Here is a 21,582-nt window from a genome sequence, read left to right as displayed (position 1 = left end):
AAATCGGTCCTACATCAAGTTAGATCATATCATGTACCCGAAATCAACAAGATGTTAGTCTAGCAAAGTAAGGTCCCACTAGATCTCAGGATGACCAAAAAATTAAGATTCGATTCCTAGGATAGACACTTGTTAGGAAGAACATCCACACACAATTACTTACCTAAAAGGGTAAAAGGTTAGCCTTGGTAAGACCCAAAAAAAAATACCATGTATCCGAAAACCCTTTTTTTATACCAAATCCGAGAGTACAAATTTGGAATTATCAATTCTTCTTGGAACAATTGGGTGTTCACCCCCTATGATTGATAATTAAGTATAATAATTGAATTACTAAAAACTCGATTTTACTTTCTATATCATTTCCAAATATACCTTATGAAATGGTATATTTATTTATTCGTTTACAATGCCCAAGTACCATAAGGGACGTTACTAAATATTTCATGTTCACATTCAAACCTCAAAAGCAGTGATAAGGTCAATAAATTTGTACAGTTAAAGTTCATGATCCATTAGCATATACAGATGGAATGGCCTATTGCGTTAAACCACACAGTGAAAGACAAGACATTTAAAACTGCAACATAATATGTTTAGGAATTTAAAATAAAAATTTGCCGTTAAAATCAATGCTCAAGGATTTAAGGCAGCACATGAGATATCTGAATTCTATCGTTAACAATATATGATCCTGTTGGAGGGAGAAAGATTCAAGTTTTTTTGAAAAGTAATCATTGGACCATACTACATTGTAGGTCGTGAAAAGGTTTTGTATCTTTCTCTCTCAACCAAGGTCATATCCTGTTCAGGTAGGATTGGAATTCGTCTAGGAGAACTTGTTTTGCTGGGAATAACCGGGAACAAACACGGGAAGCTGGCCACCTCTATGTGATCTACCTTGCTGAAAATCCCTTGATGCAGAATCTCGGTCAGGAATACCGGTTACTGTGCTAGTATTTCTTGTTCCTGTAGTTAGCTGTTCACTCACAACAGGACTGCCGAAAAATATAGAACGACCAGTGTACAATAACTCTGTTCCAGAAATCTGAGAACTGCCCTGACCTCTGGATGAGGAAGAGACAAAGCGCCCAGCGGCTTGATCCCAAAACACTGACGAAGATGTTCTATTCTCTGAGACAGCCAAGGTGTTAGTTCTCATCGGTACACGTGAGCCATTTTCTTGAACTGGATTTACAGTCCCTTCACTCTCTTTAGCAGAAGATGGAGAGTGAGTTCCCAAAGGTTGTTGATACATGGGGTTGAAATGGTCTATGTTCAAACCTGGCCTCTGCATTGGTGAAGGAGTTAAGTTGGAGACTTGAGGACTGCTAAAGTTACTCATACTGTGCTGACATGAATCTATATCTTCCTTGCTTGCTTGACTAGCAGGATATGAACTCTTGGAAGGAGACAACCTTGAGGTCCCTGCCGTATCATATTTGCTTTGAAACCCTTGATTGCTAATCGGGCTGCTTCTTCCACTCACATTGCTACTGGATAAATGATCAGCATCATAGGGATGAGATCGAGAACCAATAGGGCGAAGCACAGATGATGACGCCCTAGCTTTGGCAGCTGCCTTAGCTGCCTCATTAGAGTCCAATTTTGCAAGTTTCCATGCACTTATTCGGACAGGGCGGTGGTTCAATTTTTTCCCTTTGTCAGGTGGCTGTATTGCATCGGGATCAACAGTGGATGGTAGACGTCCTGGCTCCAAATGCGGTATAATTTCATCCTGCATATCAAACACAAGACGGTTAATCAACATTCAGCTAAAGAACTAAATTCATTGCAGAAACTAAACTTGCAATGCACATGATGTCTCTTGTGGCAATTTCTTAGTGGGCATGCAATGCATTTAAACAATGCACTACTCCTGTGTACTGTCTTAACCGTACACTCTAGCCTTGTACCTAACAAAAAATAAACCACATACTGTTCCAATGAACAAGGGCTATTTGCCTATTTGTTATAAAGAATGATAGCATTCTGTGTTTTGAGAATTAGTTTGTTCCACTCTGCCTTAATTCTCCTTTCTACCTCTCACATAACTGTCTATATATAATAGTCAAATATAGTGATAGATTTATCCATCAATGAAATTAATAGAGCCATATGATTCAGGCTATTGTACAGAGATTGGAGTACCTGGTGATCCATAAAGATTCTTGGAGGTGTACACCAAGCACCTTTGTGTTGCAAACTCATTCCAACAGAGCTTCTTCCACTTATTGCAGTGACAGCTGAACTAGTAGGAGATGATGGTAGACTGTGCTGTTCACCCCCATCAACTGAAGGCCCGGGTGGTTCACTTAGGGTTCTCATAGCAACGACATACTCATATGTTGTGATACCCTGTACAAGGAAATGTCAGCTAAGAATATACATGTCAGTAGCAGAAAAAAGGTAATGAATATACCTTCCGAATCAGGATCATGTGGAAAAAGAATAACTCTCCCAAAGGTATGGCTGCCACGAAAGAGACTCCTGTGCATATGGCCTGTTAAAGGTTTAAAATCGCATAAGACCTAGCAATATATACTTTTAACCTTTTAACATCAGTTAGCGTAAATTGAATTCAGTTAATCCAATATAAAAATGGAGAACAAAGTTGTAAATGAAAAAGAAAGTCAGTGCACCACTATGATAGCAAATAGGACCCTAGGGAAACCAGCTCCAAGCTTTTCAACTATCTGATTTTTTGTACCCCTCTTATCAGCAAAGCATCTGACAAGCACAGCAATGCCAACTCCACATTCAAGTATAAGCTGTGACATGGACAAACACAAAGTAAGACAATTAATTATAATATGAAAGGTTTGTGAGAGGAACTAGATTAAGATAAGCATCTGTCTGCGACTTACCCAAACTAGGCTCACTGCCATAAGGCACACGAACGAGATATAATTCTTCCTTCCAACACAATTGTTCAACCACTGAAGAAAATGATGAAAAAGTATAATAATGACTGTTCTAATAATCTAAGTTAAATACAACAAATAAGCAAGTTAAGACATCAAGTGTGCACAGCATCTCAAGTCCCTAATAACTAACAAGTCTACTTCTGGATAATTTCATCGATAATAATCCAATGAGAAATTTGCAACTTGCATGAGTTACAAGAAAGTCAATATTTAAAAACAGTAAGTTTGAAGAAAAAAGTAAACTTACGATAACGGATGCTAATAAGTGAAAAAGTGAGCTTTTAAAATGATGGTCTGATTTTTTTTTATTGACAATTTCATATTAGTAATTTAGCATAACAGACCATTTGACCTGAAACTCGGACACGACAAAGATGAGTATGTAAATGACACAGTAACTGACTTGGGATCAGGTTGAAACGAAACTTACCCGACAATGGTGATCAAATCCATCAACACATTTGTCACAACTTCTGCAATGCTTACTGAACTTATTCACCTGCAAAATATAAATAAGGATGTAAAGACAACATGGGTTTACAATGTTTTGGTGAGGCAGATAAATGAAAGAAAACTCTTCAAGTAGATATTTTTATGTATAGACCATCAGGAAGTATGACAAAAAAGGTATACAACGAAGCATCCCAAAAGGAAACAATACTTACTAGATGAATGGGACTATTTATTTAGTTCTTTATAAAAAAAAGTGGGGTTATTTGTTCCTTCTTTCTTACAGGGATCTCATGTACATTTGAGGCAGCTTTGGAAAGCAAAAATTGTATTCATAAGCATAGAACCAAACCAAATTGCATTCTGCAATCTCATTATGTATTCTTCTTACTTTATTTAACTTACTTTTTTTACTTTTCTGTTTATTTAAGGAGATGTGGAGAAAAAATAAGCTTTTTTTAGTAATAGTGCCTACCTCAGCATTGCACAATGTACAGAACAAAATATCTTCCGACTCTCCAGATTGTTGCTGTGAAATAATGTCTTCATTACTCCGGCAATCTTCTCTAACAAGGAAACTACAGAAGAAACATCCAAGTTTGGAGCACCAATTTGAATTGTGACGTTCAGACATTCCTTCACCCTTTAATCCTATCTTGGGTTCTGCAATAGAAAATGATAATCCTGAGAGCATAATAAACTACCAAATCATACTAAAAATGTGCTATTGCCTATTAGAGAAACAGGAGATCACCAATTGTTGCCATTATATTTTAAACATATAAAGCAAGTAACCTTGTCAAATCAGTCAAGTTTGTAAACACGAGCCAATATAGAATTACAAACTGTTTTGCGGTTTGTGTACAGCCAGGACTTGCCTAGTCAACACTGTCACTACAGTGGAATTAATTTCAGTGCAATTTTTATTTTACTTTCATAGTAACTTAGCACGGTGATATAACAAAGACTAAAACAAAATTCCAGGGAACCGTTAACAGTTAAGATGACATATGACTCGAGCCCGACATGGTGAGTAAACATAAAGTGTGAAAATCATATCTACAGATGCTAGTAGCATTCAAAACCGAACCTGCGAGCTCTTCATCAAGTTTTGACCTATTCTTAGAAGTATTCTCGCAGTCACCAAATACTCCGAGATCAGCAGGATTGATGGCAGTGCATCGAATATAAAGAAGGAATACAGAGAGAGCCTGAAATTCATAATTTAGGTAGTATAATAAGTCATAAGGAATACCAAACCCTAAATTATAGAATCAAAATTCTATATCAGAATATTGCTTACCAGAATGGAATAAACACCGAAAGCGACATATTCATATATATCCTTTCCAAGAAAAGGAGCAAAGAAGGCATAATAAGCAATTGATAACAAGAAAAACACTGTTATTGCTACAACCTGTTGAAACAAAAAAATGTGTAAGCGAACACAACTTTTCAATGCAGTTACAAACTAACAATAAGGCTTAAATTCTTTCTAGCTTCATTCAAATGCGCTTAATTAAAATTGAATGCAAGTGGATCTACACTACACTACACTACACTACACTACACTACACTAAACTCAAATGAGAATATTACAATAATTCTAACACTAAATTCATAACTAGTACGGTTCGTGTTGGAGTTGAAAGAATCAGCAAAAAAATGATGAAAATGAGTGAAAATTAAAACGGCAAAAAGCATAATAACGGAAAATAATGAGCGAGAGAAAAATAAAAAAGGTAAACGAGAAATGGAAAAAAAAAATGGTGAGAATGAAGAAACGGTTAGATAATGAGAAATGAAGAAGGAATGAACCTGAAAAGTGTGAAAAGGAAGTTCCCAACCATGACGCCTAGCCATCATTGATTGATCTTCTCTCTCTCTCTTCTTTCTCTCTCTCTCTCTTCAAACCCTTTCTTCTTCTTCTTCAACTCAATTTCAACTTACTATAGTGCTATAATAACTATTGTTCTTTTATTAGTTCATATTTATTATTTATTCAAAACAACTCCTACTATCTTTTTCTATTTTTGTACTTTTTTTTCATAACATTTAAAGGATTTGGTCTTAGTCTTTGATTATTTATTTGATTCACAAGTTAATGATAATTACTATGGTTGTATTAGTATATATTTACTTATTTTCACATATCCTAATTTATATACCTAAATTATTTGATTCATTCTATGTTCTTAATGATTTTCTAATTAGTATTTCTTTTTTAGGATTGATTCACTTATTCCTTAAATAAGTTTTTTAAATATACTTTTCATTTTAGCCAACAATTTTAGGGAAAACCAGTATACTTTTCATTTTAACCACAAATTTTAGAAAAATCTAATAGTTTCAATTAATCTAAGTCATTATATGTACATAAAATTGATAGTTAGGATGAATAGTAAGTCTGGAGTAGGAGGATCCCCACTTTTTTTCTAGTGTTAAGTGGTTTTTAAAATGATTTATATCTCCTCCTTTTATATATATATATATATATATATAAACTTTCTCTTGTTTCCATATTTATTTATTTAAAATTAGAAAGATCTCTTCAAACTTAATTCCTGCACGTGTCAAAGAAATCTTTAATGGAAAATTATAATTATTTTAAAATGGGTGTATTATTTGCAAATGGTTTATTTCTTATCCATTAATTGATATACAATAATATCAACATAAATTTGTTTCCTAAAAAATATTATGAATTATTACATAGATGATAAGATGTCATTTTCAAAATCAATGCTTTAAATAACATTGATGATAGTTTTAGTGTCTTTAAATTCATTACTAACAAAACAGTAAATATTTTAATTTATTACATCGTCATAATTGCATTTCAATAAATAAATGTCAAATGTGTGACAAAATGATGACAAACTTAAAAAAAATATGAGTTTAAAATCTATGTATTGACAGTATAAATTTTTACATTATCAATATACGATCTATCGTTGATTTGTATTACGTTTATTTGGGTGTCAATAGTGGTTAACAAATCAATAGTAAATGATATATGCACATCATTACATAAAAATGATTTTTTCAGAAAAAATATTTAAAACAAATAACCATTGCATGACACTAGCTCATAATTACTTATGAAGTTATAACAAGGCTCATCTAATAATTAATCAATGAATATAAATGTTCAATTTATTGCCTATTGTACTCTTTCACATAAGTTAATTGCCACATATCTAGTGGCACACACAATGGATTTGGTAATAGAAAAAAAATGTATATACTGATATTCATTATTTATATTTAATAATTATAATTTTTTTTGAAAGAAAATAATATAAATTAATGGTGAATGATATAATAATTGTGTATAGATCAGTGTTGTGAGAACCAGATCGGACCGAATAGTTCGAATAGTCTGCTTACTGACCAGACTTGAAAACGGTTCCGTATTGTAGTCTTAACCGAGTAAGAATTGGACCGCTTTGAACCAGGAAAATTTCAGTCCGACTTTGTTAAATCCGGTTAAACCAAATTAATCCAGAAAGTTAACCAGACCATTGACTTAAAAAAATGGAACACTGATTTAATATTTTGTTTACTACCATCCAAAGATAATGATGATATTATTCAATATAATTATTAACTATATAAATGTTTACATTTATATATAACGATATATTTATAGATAAAAATTATTAATTATGTATGAAATCGTCCGGTCAGACCAAACAATTTAACCATTTAAATTGGTTAAACTTAATACGAGACCTCTACCGATTTGACATCCGGCTCGAGCTTCACAACATTGGTATAGATCTTTATACCGACAATACATAGATATTACATTTTTAGTAATATACCAAGATTTAATAACAAAAAAATAATTTTCACACATCATTAGCCTAAAGCTTTCCTCACAAGCAACTAAATATATATATTTTTCCTTATAATAAAGTGTTAGGGAAGCAAGGTGAAGCTTTTATTATATCAATTATTACAAAAAAAATAATGAATTGTTGTGCCGTCTCACTTATAATAAAAACATAGTAATGATTTGGAATCTTCCTAGTTATAATTTTTGTATTAGATCCATTCACATTTTGGGATGAAAGTGACTCAAACAATGCCTAAGAAAGAATAAAAGGCATAGCGACTTGACTTACCAACCGCACTAGTATCATTTCAAGGCTTTTGCTATTACTTTTTTTATAAAAAAATTGTGGATTTTGTTCGGTAGATGATTGATTTAGTGATATAAGACTCGATTAGATATTAAGAATAAACAAAATGTTAATGATTCAATTCTTTTGAACGACATTTGTTTATAAAGACAATCACACTCCTCAAAAGGATTAGTTCATTAACCATATGGTGGAGTGATATTCGTGGTACTTGGTAGTAACAAAAAAAAGTATAATTTTAGTTCAATTTTTTTTATAACTTACTTGTATTAGAAAACAATAGCATTTTTATATCAAAATGAACAAGAATGCATTTAACATAATAAAATGCAATGGACAAGTTTTATTAATACAAATTTATAGGTTTTTTTATTCCTTATACTCAATTGTTGAGGAAGTTAACAAAAGTCTTGAAATATATATTTAAATATAATTAATTTTTTCAACTGAAAAGAGAATTCAATTTCTTCAAATACTCACAGCAATGAACTATAACGTAATTTCCTAAAAAGCATTCGGCACAACTTTTTCTATGCTTTTTGGCATTTCCTTATAATTTAAACAACACAACTAATATTTTATTCTGTATCTACAAATTTAAAATGTCTTAAATATACCTTACAACTTATGTCATATACTATTGAAATATATTTTGGGAAAATATTATATTAGATTATTAATTAGTTCAACTTACTTACTATTTTTATATAATAAGTGATCAATGTAAAATTAATTTCCGTAATTAAAACATGTATAAAATATATTAGTTAGTTATGAAATAGGTAGAGTTAAGTCTTATATATTCTATATAATATATTGGTTAATTTCTTTTTAAATTTTATATATTCTAATATACTCTTATATTTTGCATTCCCCTTCAATTTACATTACATGATTTTCCAGAGAAAAATACATCATTAACTTGTGCCTCAAGAAGCATGGAGAATAGTAGTGCTGCAATAGTGAAGAACTATGCATACATGTTCTTATTTAAAGAAGGATTTAATATGTGAATATTTTTTACACATTCAGTCAATTATTCACTATTGATTTATTAATTATCATTGACTCTCAAATAAAAGTAATACAAATCAATGGTGAAGGATATATTGACAGTGTAAAAAATTTACAATATCAGTGCACATATTTTTAAACTCTTTAAAGAACTCTAGTCTATTGTGCCCTTTGATGTCTTGAGTTTCATCTTTAAAAATTATCATTATTATTAAAGACTTATCAAATGAAAAATCAATATTTTGAGTTTCTTCTTTTCTTAGACGTGTTTTTGTTATTTGGAAACGACATTTATTGGAAGGGATAACAACGAACCCAAAAAAAGATTAGTTCACTATCCATAAAATGAGTGGATATTCTTAATAATACCAAAAAAATTAAAGTATAGATCTCTCACTCTAATTAAATACTATGAGATTGTTAAGAATTATCATGGAGAATAAATAGGTAATCAAGGTTAAAAAATGAAGAGTAAATTAGATTCACTTTGAAATTACATAAATCACTTCTCTCTTTTTTATACATTAACTACCTTACATTAATCCTTAACTACTTTGCCTTAACTAGTCATGAGAAATAATTGTGATATTTTGAATATAAAAAAATGATAAGTATAACCAAGTTAAATAAAATATGATATATTGTCGAGACAAGTCCAAATAACATAAGAGTCGATATCTCTTTAGTATTTTTTAATTCATTATAAAATGTATCAACAATTTTAATGAGATATTATTTAAATTATACTATAGTGAATTATAATGAAGATGTATTGACTAATTTACTTAAAAAAATGAACGAATAAGTGACGGATTACGAGAATAAGTGATAACTCCTCATCTTATCCGTCAATTCTAAAGAAATATAATGATTTGAATTAGTGAATAGAAATTCAAGTGTTTGAATTAGTAAACTATATCATTAGATATCTATAAAATTGATAGGTAAATTTATCAAAACTTACTCATTCTCTTATCCTGATTACGATTGCACATACATCAGAAAGTAAAGTAAGAGTGAAGCAATTTGAACTTGGTTATCATCGAACCATAACTTCGTTTGTGTTCAATTCTCATTCTCATTCATTCAATCAAACAATTCAATTCAATTCAATTCTCCTTCATCCATGGCTACTCTCTCCACTTCTGTTATTCTATGTAACTCTCTCTCTCTCTCTCTTTATCTTCCTTTCACTATTACTGTATTATTATGTCTTTGATTCAGTATTATGTGATATGTATATGATTTTTCCCTTTCATCTATGCAATTAGCATCATCCTTCAACAACTTGGATCATCACTCTATGGTGAAGATCAAACCACAATCTACTTTCTCACTCAATCTAAATCGTTCCACCAAAAGGCCTCTATTGGTGAAAGCTACATATAGGTATAGTTCTATCTTTCCTCTTATTTTGTGTGTGAAGGCATTGGTTCATTCAATTAGTTATTGTTTCCAACTCATGATGTATGTTTGAGTACATGATAAGACTCTTAAATCTTACCCGAAATTGGTTAATATAGTTATTACCATTCATTTTGGCAATAATTGGATCTATTACACCAACAACGTGTTGGTCTAGTGGTGTAAGGCCTTTCAGATAACCAGGATGACCAAAAGATCGAGAGTTCTATTCCTGTGACCGACATTTGTTGGGAGGGGCAACCATACACCCCGGTTAGAATTAGTTCCTTACTCAAAGAGTGATGGGATATCTTTGGTAGTAAGAACGTTCGGGAGAAAGATGGGAACATGGTAAAGAACCATTTTGGAATGTTTTGATATGTCTGTACGGTTCGATATAAATATTTGATCATTAGTACTGTTTTTAAAATACTTATACACATAGTGGAAGGGGAATAGTATTTTTATGTTAATTGGTAGACATGCAGAGGGAGTGACATGCTTTGTAAGTTGTAACATTGCCCTTTTGATTAGTTTTAGGTATTTTCTTCTTCAAAAGGATGCCTTGTCCTCTTCTATATAAAATTAGTATTTTTATGTTAATAAAATACGACAGGCCAATTGGTGCTTTCAAACTGCAATCACATAATCACAAGGAATAAATAGAGAACACCAGAAGAAGCTTTAATTTGAAAAATAGTTTGACTAGATCAATTTGGAATATGTTCAGCACTTCAGCTAGATGAATAGATGTTATTAATCTAGTCCGCTGCTTGTTCTGCAACCACAGTGATGGAGGAAGGCCTGGCAGTGCTAGCATCTTTGTTGGTGGCTTTCTCTTGGGAGGATTAATAGTTGGCACACTTGGCTGTGTGTATGCACCTCAGGTAGTATTTGTTACCGTAATATATGTTGGTGTTCAATCTCGTATTCACATATTTGTCTAGAGTCGTCATTTATATGCTTTATATATGGAAGTTAAATTGGTCATCCCTCTTATTCGTACAGTTAATAGAAAACAATGTCTGCAGCATCGTTATAAGCAGTTGGTGTTACATATCTTTAAAATCTTTAAGATAGCAGGCTGTGCATTATAATATTTCTTGTATATTTATATGATGCAAACTAGGATTTATTTTTATTGCTTGAATATTAATTGCTATTTATCCCTCTATAGATCAGCAAAGCTTTAGCTGGAGCTGACCGGAAGGAGTTAATGAGAAAATTGCCAAAATTCATATACGATGAAGAAAAGGCTTTAGAGGTGAGCAGTGGCTTGCTCTTGATACCATCCTTCATGTTTGTATCCTAAATGGCATTTGCCACATTTAATCTTTCTGTCTTCTTATGCTTGAAGATGTGGTAATTGCTGTTAGGTGTATATTCGCAAATGCACCCCAAACTCATGGGTGATTAGTTTCAAAAATTTTAATAAATTTTACCTTAGACTTATTTGCCAAATTTATATAATGATTGTCATGCTTGAAACCTTTTCCTTGTGTGGTCCGGTTTTTAGAATACAAACATTGCAAAAGTTTCATGTCCTAATATTATGCAAGGAATTACTCCTTAGGATCTATTTGCAAATTGGGTTTTGGAGGGAAGTATATTTCATGGCTCTCAAACATTTCTCTTCCTTCCATCACCCTCCAAAAACCAACTCGCAAACGGACCCTTAGAGGCCCTCACATTACACTTGTTCTTCTGCTGCAACATGAAGGTTTTTAACTGCTGTTTACTGGCTCACGAGATTTGGTTTACTTGAGTTGCAGAAAACACGAAAAGTACTCTCGCTAAAGATTGAACAACTAAACGCTGCCATAGATTCTGTTTCTGCTCAGCTCCGATCAGAGGATGACCCAAATGGAGTAGCTGTGAACTCTGATAAAATTGAAGCTGCCACATGAGACTGCCAGTGTACTAAAAATCCCAGTTGGTACAAAATGTATTTGAATATCATGTAATATCTGTCCACTTCTTAGTAATAAACAAAGTGGTTTTGTTTTTATGGCAGCCTCTACTGTGGTCTGTGAGTATTAGTCATTTCTTTTAGGTTCATGTGGTCTGGCTCAATGTTTGAGCCAAGTCCTATGGAATGTGGCTGATTTATTGTGTTCCTTCAGCTGTTTTTAGTGAGGCTGCCATGACAGACAATCAGGCATGATACTACAGTTTCTCATAGTTAAACCTTGTCTGGTTTCTGTTCTTTTAAATAATAAGTTATTAATGTTGTTGTTGTGTATTCGACATACTAAGGTTTTGTCACTTATGCAACATGAAATGGATGATAACTATGTACGCATAATTGGGTACATATCTGCTGTCCCACAGTTTGTGTCACTCCATGTGCCATGAATTTATGATCATAAATTTATGGCACATGAAGTGGCACAAACTGTGAGACAACAGATATGCTCCCTGTATATTTTTGCCTTGATCATAACTATAAATCTATAATGTTCAAGGTTATGCCAATGCACTTCATCAGGGATTTTGAATTTTATTATAATTTGTCTAGACTAAATAAAAGAATGGAGATAACAAAAAAAGGCTATATAACGTGTTAAAGATTATATGAATCTAGTAATAAATCCCCACCTTATGAAGTTTATACATGATCTTTTAAATTTTGATTAGTTTCATAATTACTGTAATCTTAAAAATTTAGACATACTACATTTTTGTTTATCTTCTCATCACTTTTCTTTCTTTTGATGAATACACCTTGTTTTTTAAGAGAAGTGAATTTTAACCATTAATTCTTATTTGAAGATATAATTTTTTAATTAGTCATGTCACTACTTACTACTTTTTAATCTTAGTCATTTACACATAATTTAAATTTCAATAGTTTTATGCCTTGTTTTAATGCTAGTCTTACATTGTTATTTTCTTCATTATTGTGAGAAAATTAATTACTATATGAAGTTTGAGTGAATGGACAGAATGGAGACATCAAAGACAAAAAAAAATGTGTGGCTCAAAAATATGAACTCCTTTTATAACAACTCCAGCCCTTCTTAGAATATGAGGACAAGAGAAATATTATTAATTTTTAATTTTTTATTAAAACAAAATTTAAAGTCATGATCCGTAAAACTTTTTTCTGTGTCGTTATCCTCATCCAGTACTGGATTCTCCAGTCGAGAAGATGCTCATCTTTTTATGATTGACATCCAAACATTATCTTATCCTTATATATTTCTTTCTACTTATTCACCACTCATTTCATATCAGTCATCATCAACAATAATTTCATTTTTTCACAATCAACCTTAGAGAAACAAACAAAGAACAAAACAAGGGAAACCATATAAAATCAAATTTTGTTTATGTTCAGCTTTTGTTGCAAGCAACCATGGCTACACACTCTGTTCTAGCTTCTACAAGGTTCCCTACAAACACTAAGCTTCCATCCAATGCTTCTCACTGTTTTCCAACTCAATGTGCTTCAAAGGTTCCATTGTATCCCTTACTTGTATAGTTTTCACGTCCATATTTGTGACATGCATGGTTTATATTATGATCTTAAGATCTATGTACTTACGGTGTAAGAGTTTTTATACTGTCACTACATTAACATATGAATCGTGAATGATGTGTACTCACATAGTAAAAACACTTATTACTCTTATATTATAGGAAAATGTTAACAAATGTTGTTGTTACTGTAATAAAAGAGGTAGTTTTATCTTGGAAATGAAGAATTTAATAGAAGAGGTAGTTTTTGTTTTTCCTTATTGTTTTCCTTAACAAGGATCATTAAATGCTTAAAAGGGTCTTAATTACTTCACTCAAATTTTGCTTGTGTAGAGATTTGAAGTGACAGAATTCTCTGGCTTAAGATCCAGTTCATGTGTGACTTATGCCAATGATGCTAAACAATCTTCCTTCTTTGATGTTGTGGCTGCTCAACTCACTCCCAAGGTTACCTTTCTTGTTACAAGTCTTTATATGATTTGCTGAAAGATCCCTTCATGATATTATGGATATGCACAACTTGAATATATTTAGTCCCTGCAGAAATAAGTAATTTTGATGTGTCATTATTTTGGTCTTAGTCCTTGTCAATGATGTCTCAACACTACAATCGGCTACATCATCGATTAGTATGGCGCATGTCGTATGTTGGTGTTAGCCACATCACCAGCGTCTAACATTTTCGGAATATATAAAGACCAAAGCCTAAAAATAAATTATAGGGACTAAAACCAAAATAAATTATAGGGACTAAAACCAAAATAAAGTATATTTTCGGGGACAAAAAACATATTTGATCCTATAGTATAAAACATTTTTTTTGGTATGGAATCATGTAAAATGGAATAGCTTGATCATAAGCTATGAAGGATTTCATCACAAACAATTAGCTTGAGCCTTCCTCTCTTTTTGATTTGCTTGTATTTTGCAAACTGAAATCAGACCACTGGATCAACTCCGGTGAGGGGAGAGACTGTTGCTAAGTTGAAGGTAGCAATCAATGGTTTCGGACGCATTGGTAGAAACTTCCTCCGCTGTTGGCATGGTAGAAAAGATTCACCCCTTGATGTCGTTGTTGTCAATGATAGTGGTGGTGTCAAGAATGTAAGTTTTTTCGGCTTGGCGGAGTTTGTTAGTACATAACAATTAGTTTCACTTAAAGGAATGAATGGTAATGGCTTGCTGCTTCATATAAACAGGCTACACACTTGCTGAAGTATGATTCTATACTAGGAACTTTTAAAGCAGATGTGAAAATAGTAAATGATGAAACTATTAGTGTCGATGGTAAGCAAATCAAGGTTGTCTCAAACAGGGATCCTCTTAAGCTTCCTTGGGCTGAGCTCGGAATCGACATTGTTATTGAGGTGAGTCCTTACTGCCATTTCTTTCCACCGATATTGTAGACATAATATGGCTCTAGGGGACCCTAACGAAAACTTTGAATTGCCTCATATTGCTCTCTAATTGATGAATGATTTGATATTCAGGGAACGGGAGTCTTTGTGGATGGTCCTGGCGCGGGTAAACATATCCAAGCAGGTGCGAAGAAAGTTATTATCACTGCTCCTGCAAAGGGTGCTGATATTCCAACTTATGTTGTTGGAGTTAATGAACAGGATTACAGCCATGATGTCGCCAACATCATAAGGTTGGTAACAATTAAGGCCGTGCTTTGTGCTAATCGATAATTCACATTCCGTCCTTTTAATATGTTTGTTAATTGTGTCTTTTGTTTCTTAGCAATGCTTCTTGCACCACAAATTGTCTTGCTCCCTTTGTAAAAGTCCTGGATGAAGAGTTTGGTAAGCAAACACTATTTTTTATTAAGCGAAATTCGAGGCTGAAACAAACATCCCTTAATTTTCTCTGTATTTCCAGGCATTGTGAAGGGAACCATGACAACCACACATTCCTACACAGGAGACCAGGTACGATATCAGCAACAAGTTTGGTGGAACTTATCAAATATATCTTATTCTATACCGAATTATGCATACAATCTTCTAACTCAGAATATAATTATGCTTGTGTAGAGGCTATTAGATGCTTCACACCGGGACTTGAGACGAGCGAGGGCCGCAGCACTGAACATCGTCCCTACTAGCACCGGTGCAGCCAAGGCAGTGTCTCTAGTATTGCCAAATCTCAAGGGCAAGCTTAATGGAATTGCACTCCGTGTGCCTACACCAAATGTTTCTGTCGTCGACCTTGTTGTGAATGTTGAGAAGAAGGGTATTACAGCCGAAGATGTGAATGCAACATTCAGAAAAGCAGCTGAGGGGCCATTGAAAGGTGTATTGGATGTATGTGATGTTCCACTTGTTTCTGTGGACTTCAGGTGCACCGATGTATCTTCTACTATCGACTCTTCCCTCAGTATGGTCATGGGAGATGATATGGTTAAGGTGGTTGCTTGGTATGACAATGAATGGGGCTACAGGTTAGACCACTGTCCATAATCATTTCAATCTGACATGATTAAGGTGTCACTTACTCTTTTTTAACCCATCATAATTTTTTCAAAAGATATAGGACATTCATGCCGTTTTTTCGAAAGATATAGGACATTATTGATGGTTACAATGTTGGTAATTTCAGCCAAAGAGTTGTGGATTTAGCACATCTAGTAGCAGCAAAGTGGCCAGGTACACCTGCAGCAGGAAGTGGAGATCCATTGGAAGATTTCTGCCAGACTAACCCAGCTGATGAAGAATGCAAAGTTTACGAATAAGGGACTTGGTTTTTCATCACTGCTATCAAACCATTTATTTTGCCTTGCATTAATATATCATATGAGAAAGAATAAAATTTGCTTAGATAGACAATGATGTTGTGATATCTGAGGGATGATGTCCAAAGTTTATAATCTATCTGCAGCCAAATAATATGTTTTGGCATAACAATAGTTAATTCATGAATGTCTGTGATATTGCATTTCTTATATCTGGTCTTTATTTTTGGACTTGATATTCCCTTAACCATGTTATATTCTATGCTTAAATAATATGACCATTGCTTCTCTTTTTCTCCATATTCTCACCACCATATTTGTATTATAATGTCTAACAAACTTGTAAATGTTCATATTTCCAAATCAATATTGGTTTCATGTTTATATTGTGAAATATTATCAAGTTATGTTTTTTTTAAATTAATTCTTATGTTAATATTTTGACAAATAAAAATGTGGAAAAAATATTTGGAAACCATCACACCAGTAATGCTGAGAACAACCTCTGAGTTTACAAACTAAGCATCTTTAAGAAAGGAACCAAACTACACTTTATAGTAACATGTTCTAGACATCAACATTTGCATCAACTTTATCTCACTTTGTTTCATATTATTCTTAGTCTTAAATCTGATTCTTCTCAAAATTTCTAGCTTGGTTGCTTTCTAAAATACACTCATTGATCCATAGGGTTAGGTGTGTAGTTACTTTTTTCTTTGTTAAAAATAGAATAATCACACTTCACACATACTCATATAAAATCAATCTACAAATTCTTCTGTATATGAAAAAGACATGTGTTATATGTACAAGAATGTAACTTTAGTGCTAACAATGTTCTTTGTGAATTGTGATACATTTCACAAATAAAACTAATGAAAATTGTAATATATAATCAATGACATCAAAAAGTTAATTTTTTGAGTTGAACTCAGCTGTTATTTCTGTTTGTATCCTCTTTGGCTGCCTCTCTATTTGATCTTCATATGATATTTCCTCTCCATTTCTCTTTCTTCTATTATCCTTCTTTGAAGGATCTTTCTTCTCATCAATTAGTGAAAGAAATCTTTGAAAACGACCCGAAATTGAGTTAACATTAGCAGCAGCATGAGCAGGATCAGAAAGCCTTAACTGGACCATAATCTGCAAAAAGTATATGACAAGAGCAATAAAGCAAGCTATCCCGCAAATGAGAAAAAGACCCCAGAAACTTTGAAGCTTGAGCCGATCCGCATCAATTTCATCATCGTCTAAACTACACGTGCTTCGTGTCATCCATTTGTCATGAATGCGCTGCAGATCACCGGTTTCAGAAAGTTGTAGAATGGCAGTTGACAAATCCACAGCCAAAGGAGAGTCCCGAGGGAATGCCTAGCATTGCAGACAAAACGAGTCTTATGATAACACAAATTCAGCATGATGAGTTTGTCACATAAATATATATTAGCAATCTACCATTATTACATATAAGCATCAACTTCATGTTTGGAAAGGAAGAAAATAAACGCAAGGAATACGCAGACGTTGTCAACGATTCGGTTGCGATATATGGAAGACAACCTAATCACAGATGCGTGGAACATATCCTTGTAATCATGCTAGTGTAATTACTATAAAATGTCTCATATCAATCAATACATAAATTGAAGAGTTAGTCTTAGCCATATGCATATATCAGCACATTAAAGAGCAAAATGATGGAGAAAACAAAAGCAAGTGATTCAGGATGAAGATTATGTTTAATCTCGGCTAAACAAATTGCGGTTTGAGATTAACTTTCCTATAAAAAAATTCGAAAGACAGTAATCAGAGATGTTAGCAGCATATTCACATAATCTTTATTTCCACTGAATTATTGATCTAAAAGATGGGTACTCACAAAACCCCAGCCACTTCTAGTGAACTCCTGGCCTACAACCCTGAATGTGCACTGAGTTGATAAGAAGATTTCAACATAGGGCCGTTCATCGACAATAGCAGCAACGCCTCCTTTACCGGGCCCAAGCTGAAGTGCATTAGCATACTCTTCCAGAGATCCAAGCGGAACTAGCCTAGATTTGGATATTCCAATATCCTCCTTCAGATAATGTTCTGCGAATGAACCTACTTGGAACCCTATCGGTTCGTTGCTAGCTTTTAAGCTATCTATTCCGCTGATAGGAGAAGATAACTGTTGCACTGTGAGTATCGATGTTAAACTTGCAGTGTAGCTAGAGTTGATGATCAATACCACAAACATCCATATCAGTAACACGAACCGACCTAGAGTGCTCATCGTATTTTCTCCTGCCGAAGCAACACAGAAAAACTCAGTAAAGCTCACTCATTATATTATATTTACTTTAATAACCAAAACTAAAATAAGCATCCCTTACTGTGAGAAAAGAATAGAGTTGAAAGGCTAAACCTGCAGGGACAGTAAAAACAGACGGATAAGAAAAAACAAATAAGATCACAGTAAAAGAATAGAGTATGACGATGAATCATATCCTGCAATTGCTTCACATAATGGTAAGTTGTAACGGTGAATTCGGAAATGTTTTGTGCATCTCGTTGATAAGTATGTCGATATTTTAATCATGTTAACACATGGTATAAAAAACAGATTAGGTGCTGCTTATATTTTTTTCCGGAACCATAGCCGAGCCTACTTCTTATAACATAGCAAAAATGTGTAACAAATATTAATCTAAGCATAGTAATATGATATTCAATTAAATAACTGACCATAAAATTGTTATAAGTTGTTGTTTAGGTGGGCCCCTGAACTCATCATTTATTCTGTGTTCCAAAATCCATACAACTATTCCAATAAAAAAGAAGAAAGAGGCTGTCACAATCCACATAAGAGGAGTGAATGGTTGCAGGAATGACCAACCGCCGGAGTTCGTTTTCTTGAAAGGGGCCACAACAACAAGTCCAGATGCAGCATATGGTTGAGTAAAATCGACAATCTTTGTCCGATTAGTGACAATGGCAATGTCACCAATAGCACCATCCAAGTACTGTACCAAATTCGTGAAAGAATTATTAGCCTGTTGTATGAAATAATGAACAAAATGTTGGTGTATCAGATTTATAACGCAGTACTTACCCCGGTGGAAATTGAAGTGACAATTTCTGTATAACTCGGATTATTTTTACCATCTCCAAATGGGACAAAGTGGTAAGGAACAGCATATGGTAACAAGTTTACAGCTGATGTGAATACATCAATGCAGAACCCTTTAAACATATCTGTTCCAGGAATTGGCGATACAAATTCGCGGTAACTGACCCGGATAGGCACACCGATTCTCAATTGTTTTCCATTATTTGGGAAGACCCATCCACGGGGTTTGGATACTGTTTCTCCGGGCCATATTACACTGTTAAGTTGCTGGTTTGCACTTGATCTATTTGGTGGCTTAGCATACAATGTCTCAGGAGGTAGAATTGACAGACCAGAGTAGTTGGACCAGTAACCGACCCGACGAAAGCCAGTTCCAGCTACATTCATAATATCATACGCAGGATGAACAAGAGATTTGTCTGGTGCAAATTTCACAGGACCTGTTAATCCTACAAAATCACTCATCATTATGTTCTTCAACAGAAGTGTTCCATTATCAAAAACACTCATAGCATCAAGGTTAAGACCACCTCCCTTAGCATCGTGTAACCATGTGATATTGGTACAGGAAATGATCCCACCCTGATCGAAAAATTTATCAATAGCCCGCGCGACAAGCCAAACAGAATCATATGCATAGAGGCCATAAGAATGTAAACCCAAGGAGTGACCGGTTAACTTTTTCCACCTCGACAAAAATGCTCTTTTTCTATCAGAATCAGGTGTGTGGTGGCGCAAAACAACTACTCCTTGCAGAAGATCCATCGTCTCCGAAGGGAGAGAAGAAGAATCCAGAACAGCGGAGAGCCAGTCCGTGGCTATCCAGACATATCCATTCCCCGTCATCCCGAGATAACGTGCGACATTAAAGATCGTGAATCCGGAATCAGGGTTTACATGTAGAACAATGACACGAGATTGCAAAAGCGCCACCCTGACAAGCAAATCAGTGATTTCTCCTCGGCTAACTCCCGAGTTAAATCCAACTTTGTAAGAGATTCTACAGCGCCTACCCGCAAGTTGATCATCTAATGCAGACACACCATTTCGTCCGTAATCATCATCTACGTAAATTGCAATGACTTCCTTCCAACCATAATAATCAATAATTTCAGCAACTGCAGCCATTTGGTAAAAATCACTCTGCGTGGTCCTTACAAAGAAAGGGAATTGCAACGATGAGAGGGTTGGGTCTGTTGCAGCAAATGACAATAAAGGAACCTTGAGCTCATTCGCAACATGGGATATAATGTGTGCAACTACCGAAGATTGTGGACCTATTATAGCTATTACATCAGTCTCCATGAACCTCAAAGCTGCAATCAAAACAAATACAATATAAACATTCATATATATCAGGGCGGTCCGATGCATAGGGCTCCCACCTACTGGGGTCCGGAAAGAGTAGATGCACACAACCTTACGCTCGCGAGCGAAGAGTCTGTTTATAGAATTTGAACAAATAACATTCAGGTTACGAGGCAATTAAATTGAAGGATATAATATATTAGATTACCTTGAATCATTCCTAGGAAACCACTACAATTGGAGTTTTGCAAACTGAGAACAAGTTTAGATCCACGAAGAACGCTGGAATCGGCGTTGACATCCTTCACTGCTTCCTCCATTGCAATTTTAGCCACTTTCCCAATAGTGGAATCAAAGGTGAAGATAGCTCCAATGTTCACAATGGCAGGTCTTGAAGAAGAAGAAGAAACATTTGTTGCAGCCACATAGGGAAATAGTGATACTCTCAAAAACACAACCCAACATAAAACCCAACACAAATTCATCTTAACTACTTAAACCACTACCTATATCATACTTCAATTCATTCCAACAAGCAACAAATTTTCCATGAAACAAGGTTACTATAATATAATCTTATCTAACAAAACAAAAGAACAACAACCTTAAAAAAAACATATCCATAATAAATGGAGTAACCACTAACCACTAACCATACATGCATACACACACATATTACATATATATATATATATATATTATATGGAATGATGTATTTAAATTTATTATGTTATGCTAAAGTCTAAGCATACAATATATATTATGAGTGTTATGAATATATTTGTCTAAGTGCTAACCTGAACATAAGAAAATAGTAGAGTATGGAAGATGAATGAATGAAAATAATAGTAAGAAAAAAAAGAACATAGATTAGATTCTAAAACAAGAAATGGGGTTTGGTGTAAATTGGAACCACACTGAATGGGAAAGACACACAAACATGCATCACAATTATTAAACTACTACATATGTGTATGGGAAACACGTGACATTAACATTATCTTT

The 21,582-nt window shown here is 33.8% G+C and overlaps 4 protein-coding genes across 6 annotated transcripts; 2 read left to right on the top strand and 2 right to left on the bottom strand.

The window, feature by feature from the left end:
- LOC109344013 (protein S-acyltransferase 21-like) lies at positions 435–5,328 on the bottom strand. 3 transcript variants are annotated; one of them, XR_002107282.1, is made up of 11 exons: positions 5,196–5,319; positions 4,681–4,794; positions 4,468–4,588; positions 3,853–4,040; positions 3,358–3,426; positions 2,868–2,939; positions 2,643–2,771; positions 2,423–2,503; positions 2,152–2,358; positions 766–1,738; positions 435–730 (listed from the first exon to the last, which is right to left on the bottom strand). XR_002107282.1 is itself a non-coding variant. In XM_019582583.1 (11 exons), exons 2-11 carry the CDS (start codon positions 5,241–5,243, stop codon positions 830–832), a joined length of 1,938 nt encoding a protein of 645 aa, XP_019438128.1. In that variant the 5' UTR covers positions 5,244–5,248; positions 5,279–5,328; the 3' UTR covers positions 435–829. The 3 variants fall into 3 exon arrangements, 2 of the variants coding, with proteins under 2 accessions (XP_019438128.1, XP_019438127.1); XM_019582583.1 differs by having other exon boundaries at positions 435–1,738; positions 5,196–5,248; positions 5,279–5,328; XM_019582582.1 differs by having other exon boundaries at positions 435–1,738.
- Positions 9,542–12,182, top strand: LOC109344012. Its single transcript, XM_019582580.1, has 5 exons — positions 9,542–9,696; positions 9,811–9,928; positions 10,734–10,830; positions 11,121–11,207; positions 11,716–12,182. The coding sequence occupies exons 1-5, from the start codon at positions 9,666–9,668 to the stop codon at positions 11,848–11,850; spliced, it is 468 nt and encodes a 155-aa protein (XP_019438125.1). The 5' UTR covers positions 9,542–9,665; the 3' UTR covers positions 11,851–12,182.
- Positions 13,165–16,388, top strand: LOC109344011 (glyceraldehyde-3-phosphate dehydrogenase B, chloroplastic-like). Its single transcript, XM_019582579.1, has 9 exons — positions 13,165–13,400; positions 13,757–13,870; positions 14,366–14,527; positions 14,623–14,790; positions 14,914–15,074; positions 15,167–15,228; positions 15,305–15,354; positions 15,460–15,866; positions 16,025–16,388. The coding sequence occupies exons 1-9, from the start codon at positions 13,302–13,304 to the stop codon at positions 16,155–16,157; spliced, it is 1,356 nt and encodes a 451-aa protein (XP_019438124.1). The 5' UTR covers positions 13,165–13,301; the 3' UTR covers positions 16,158–16,388.
- LOC109344010 (glutamate receptor 3.3) lies at positions 16,987–21,221 on the bottom strand. Its single transcript, XM_019582578.1, has 6 exons — positions 20,786–21,221; positions 19,252–20,585; positions 18,885–19,162; positions 18,533–18,564; positions 18,037–18,443; positions 16,987–17,528 (listed from the first exon to the last, which is right to left on the bottom strand). Exons 1-6 carry the CDS (start codon positions 21,060–21,062, stop codon positions 17,070–17,072), a joined length of 2,787 nt encoding a protein of 928 aa, XP_019438123.1. The 5' UTR covers positions 21,063–21,221; the 3' UTR covers positions 16,987–17,069.

Source organism: Lupinus angustifolius, chromosome LG03, assembly GCF_001865875.1.
Source record: "Lupinus angustifolius cultivar Tanjil chromosome LG03, LupAngTanjil_v1.0, whole genome shotgun sequence".
Taxonomy (NCBI): domain Eukaryota; kingdom Viridiplantae; phylum Streptophyta; class Magnoliopsida; order Fabales; family Fabaceae; genus Lupinus; species Lupinus angustifolius.
Note: the sequence above shows the minus strand (reverse complement) of the source record. Positions and strands in the feature narration are given on the sequence as shown.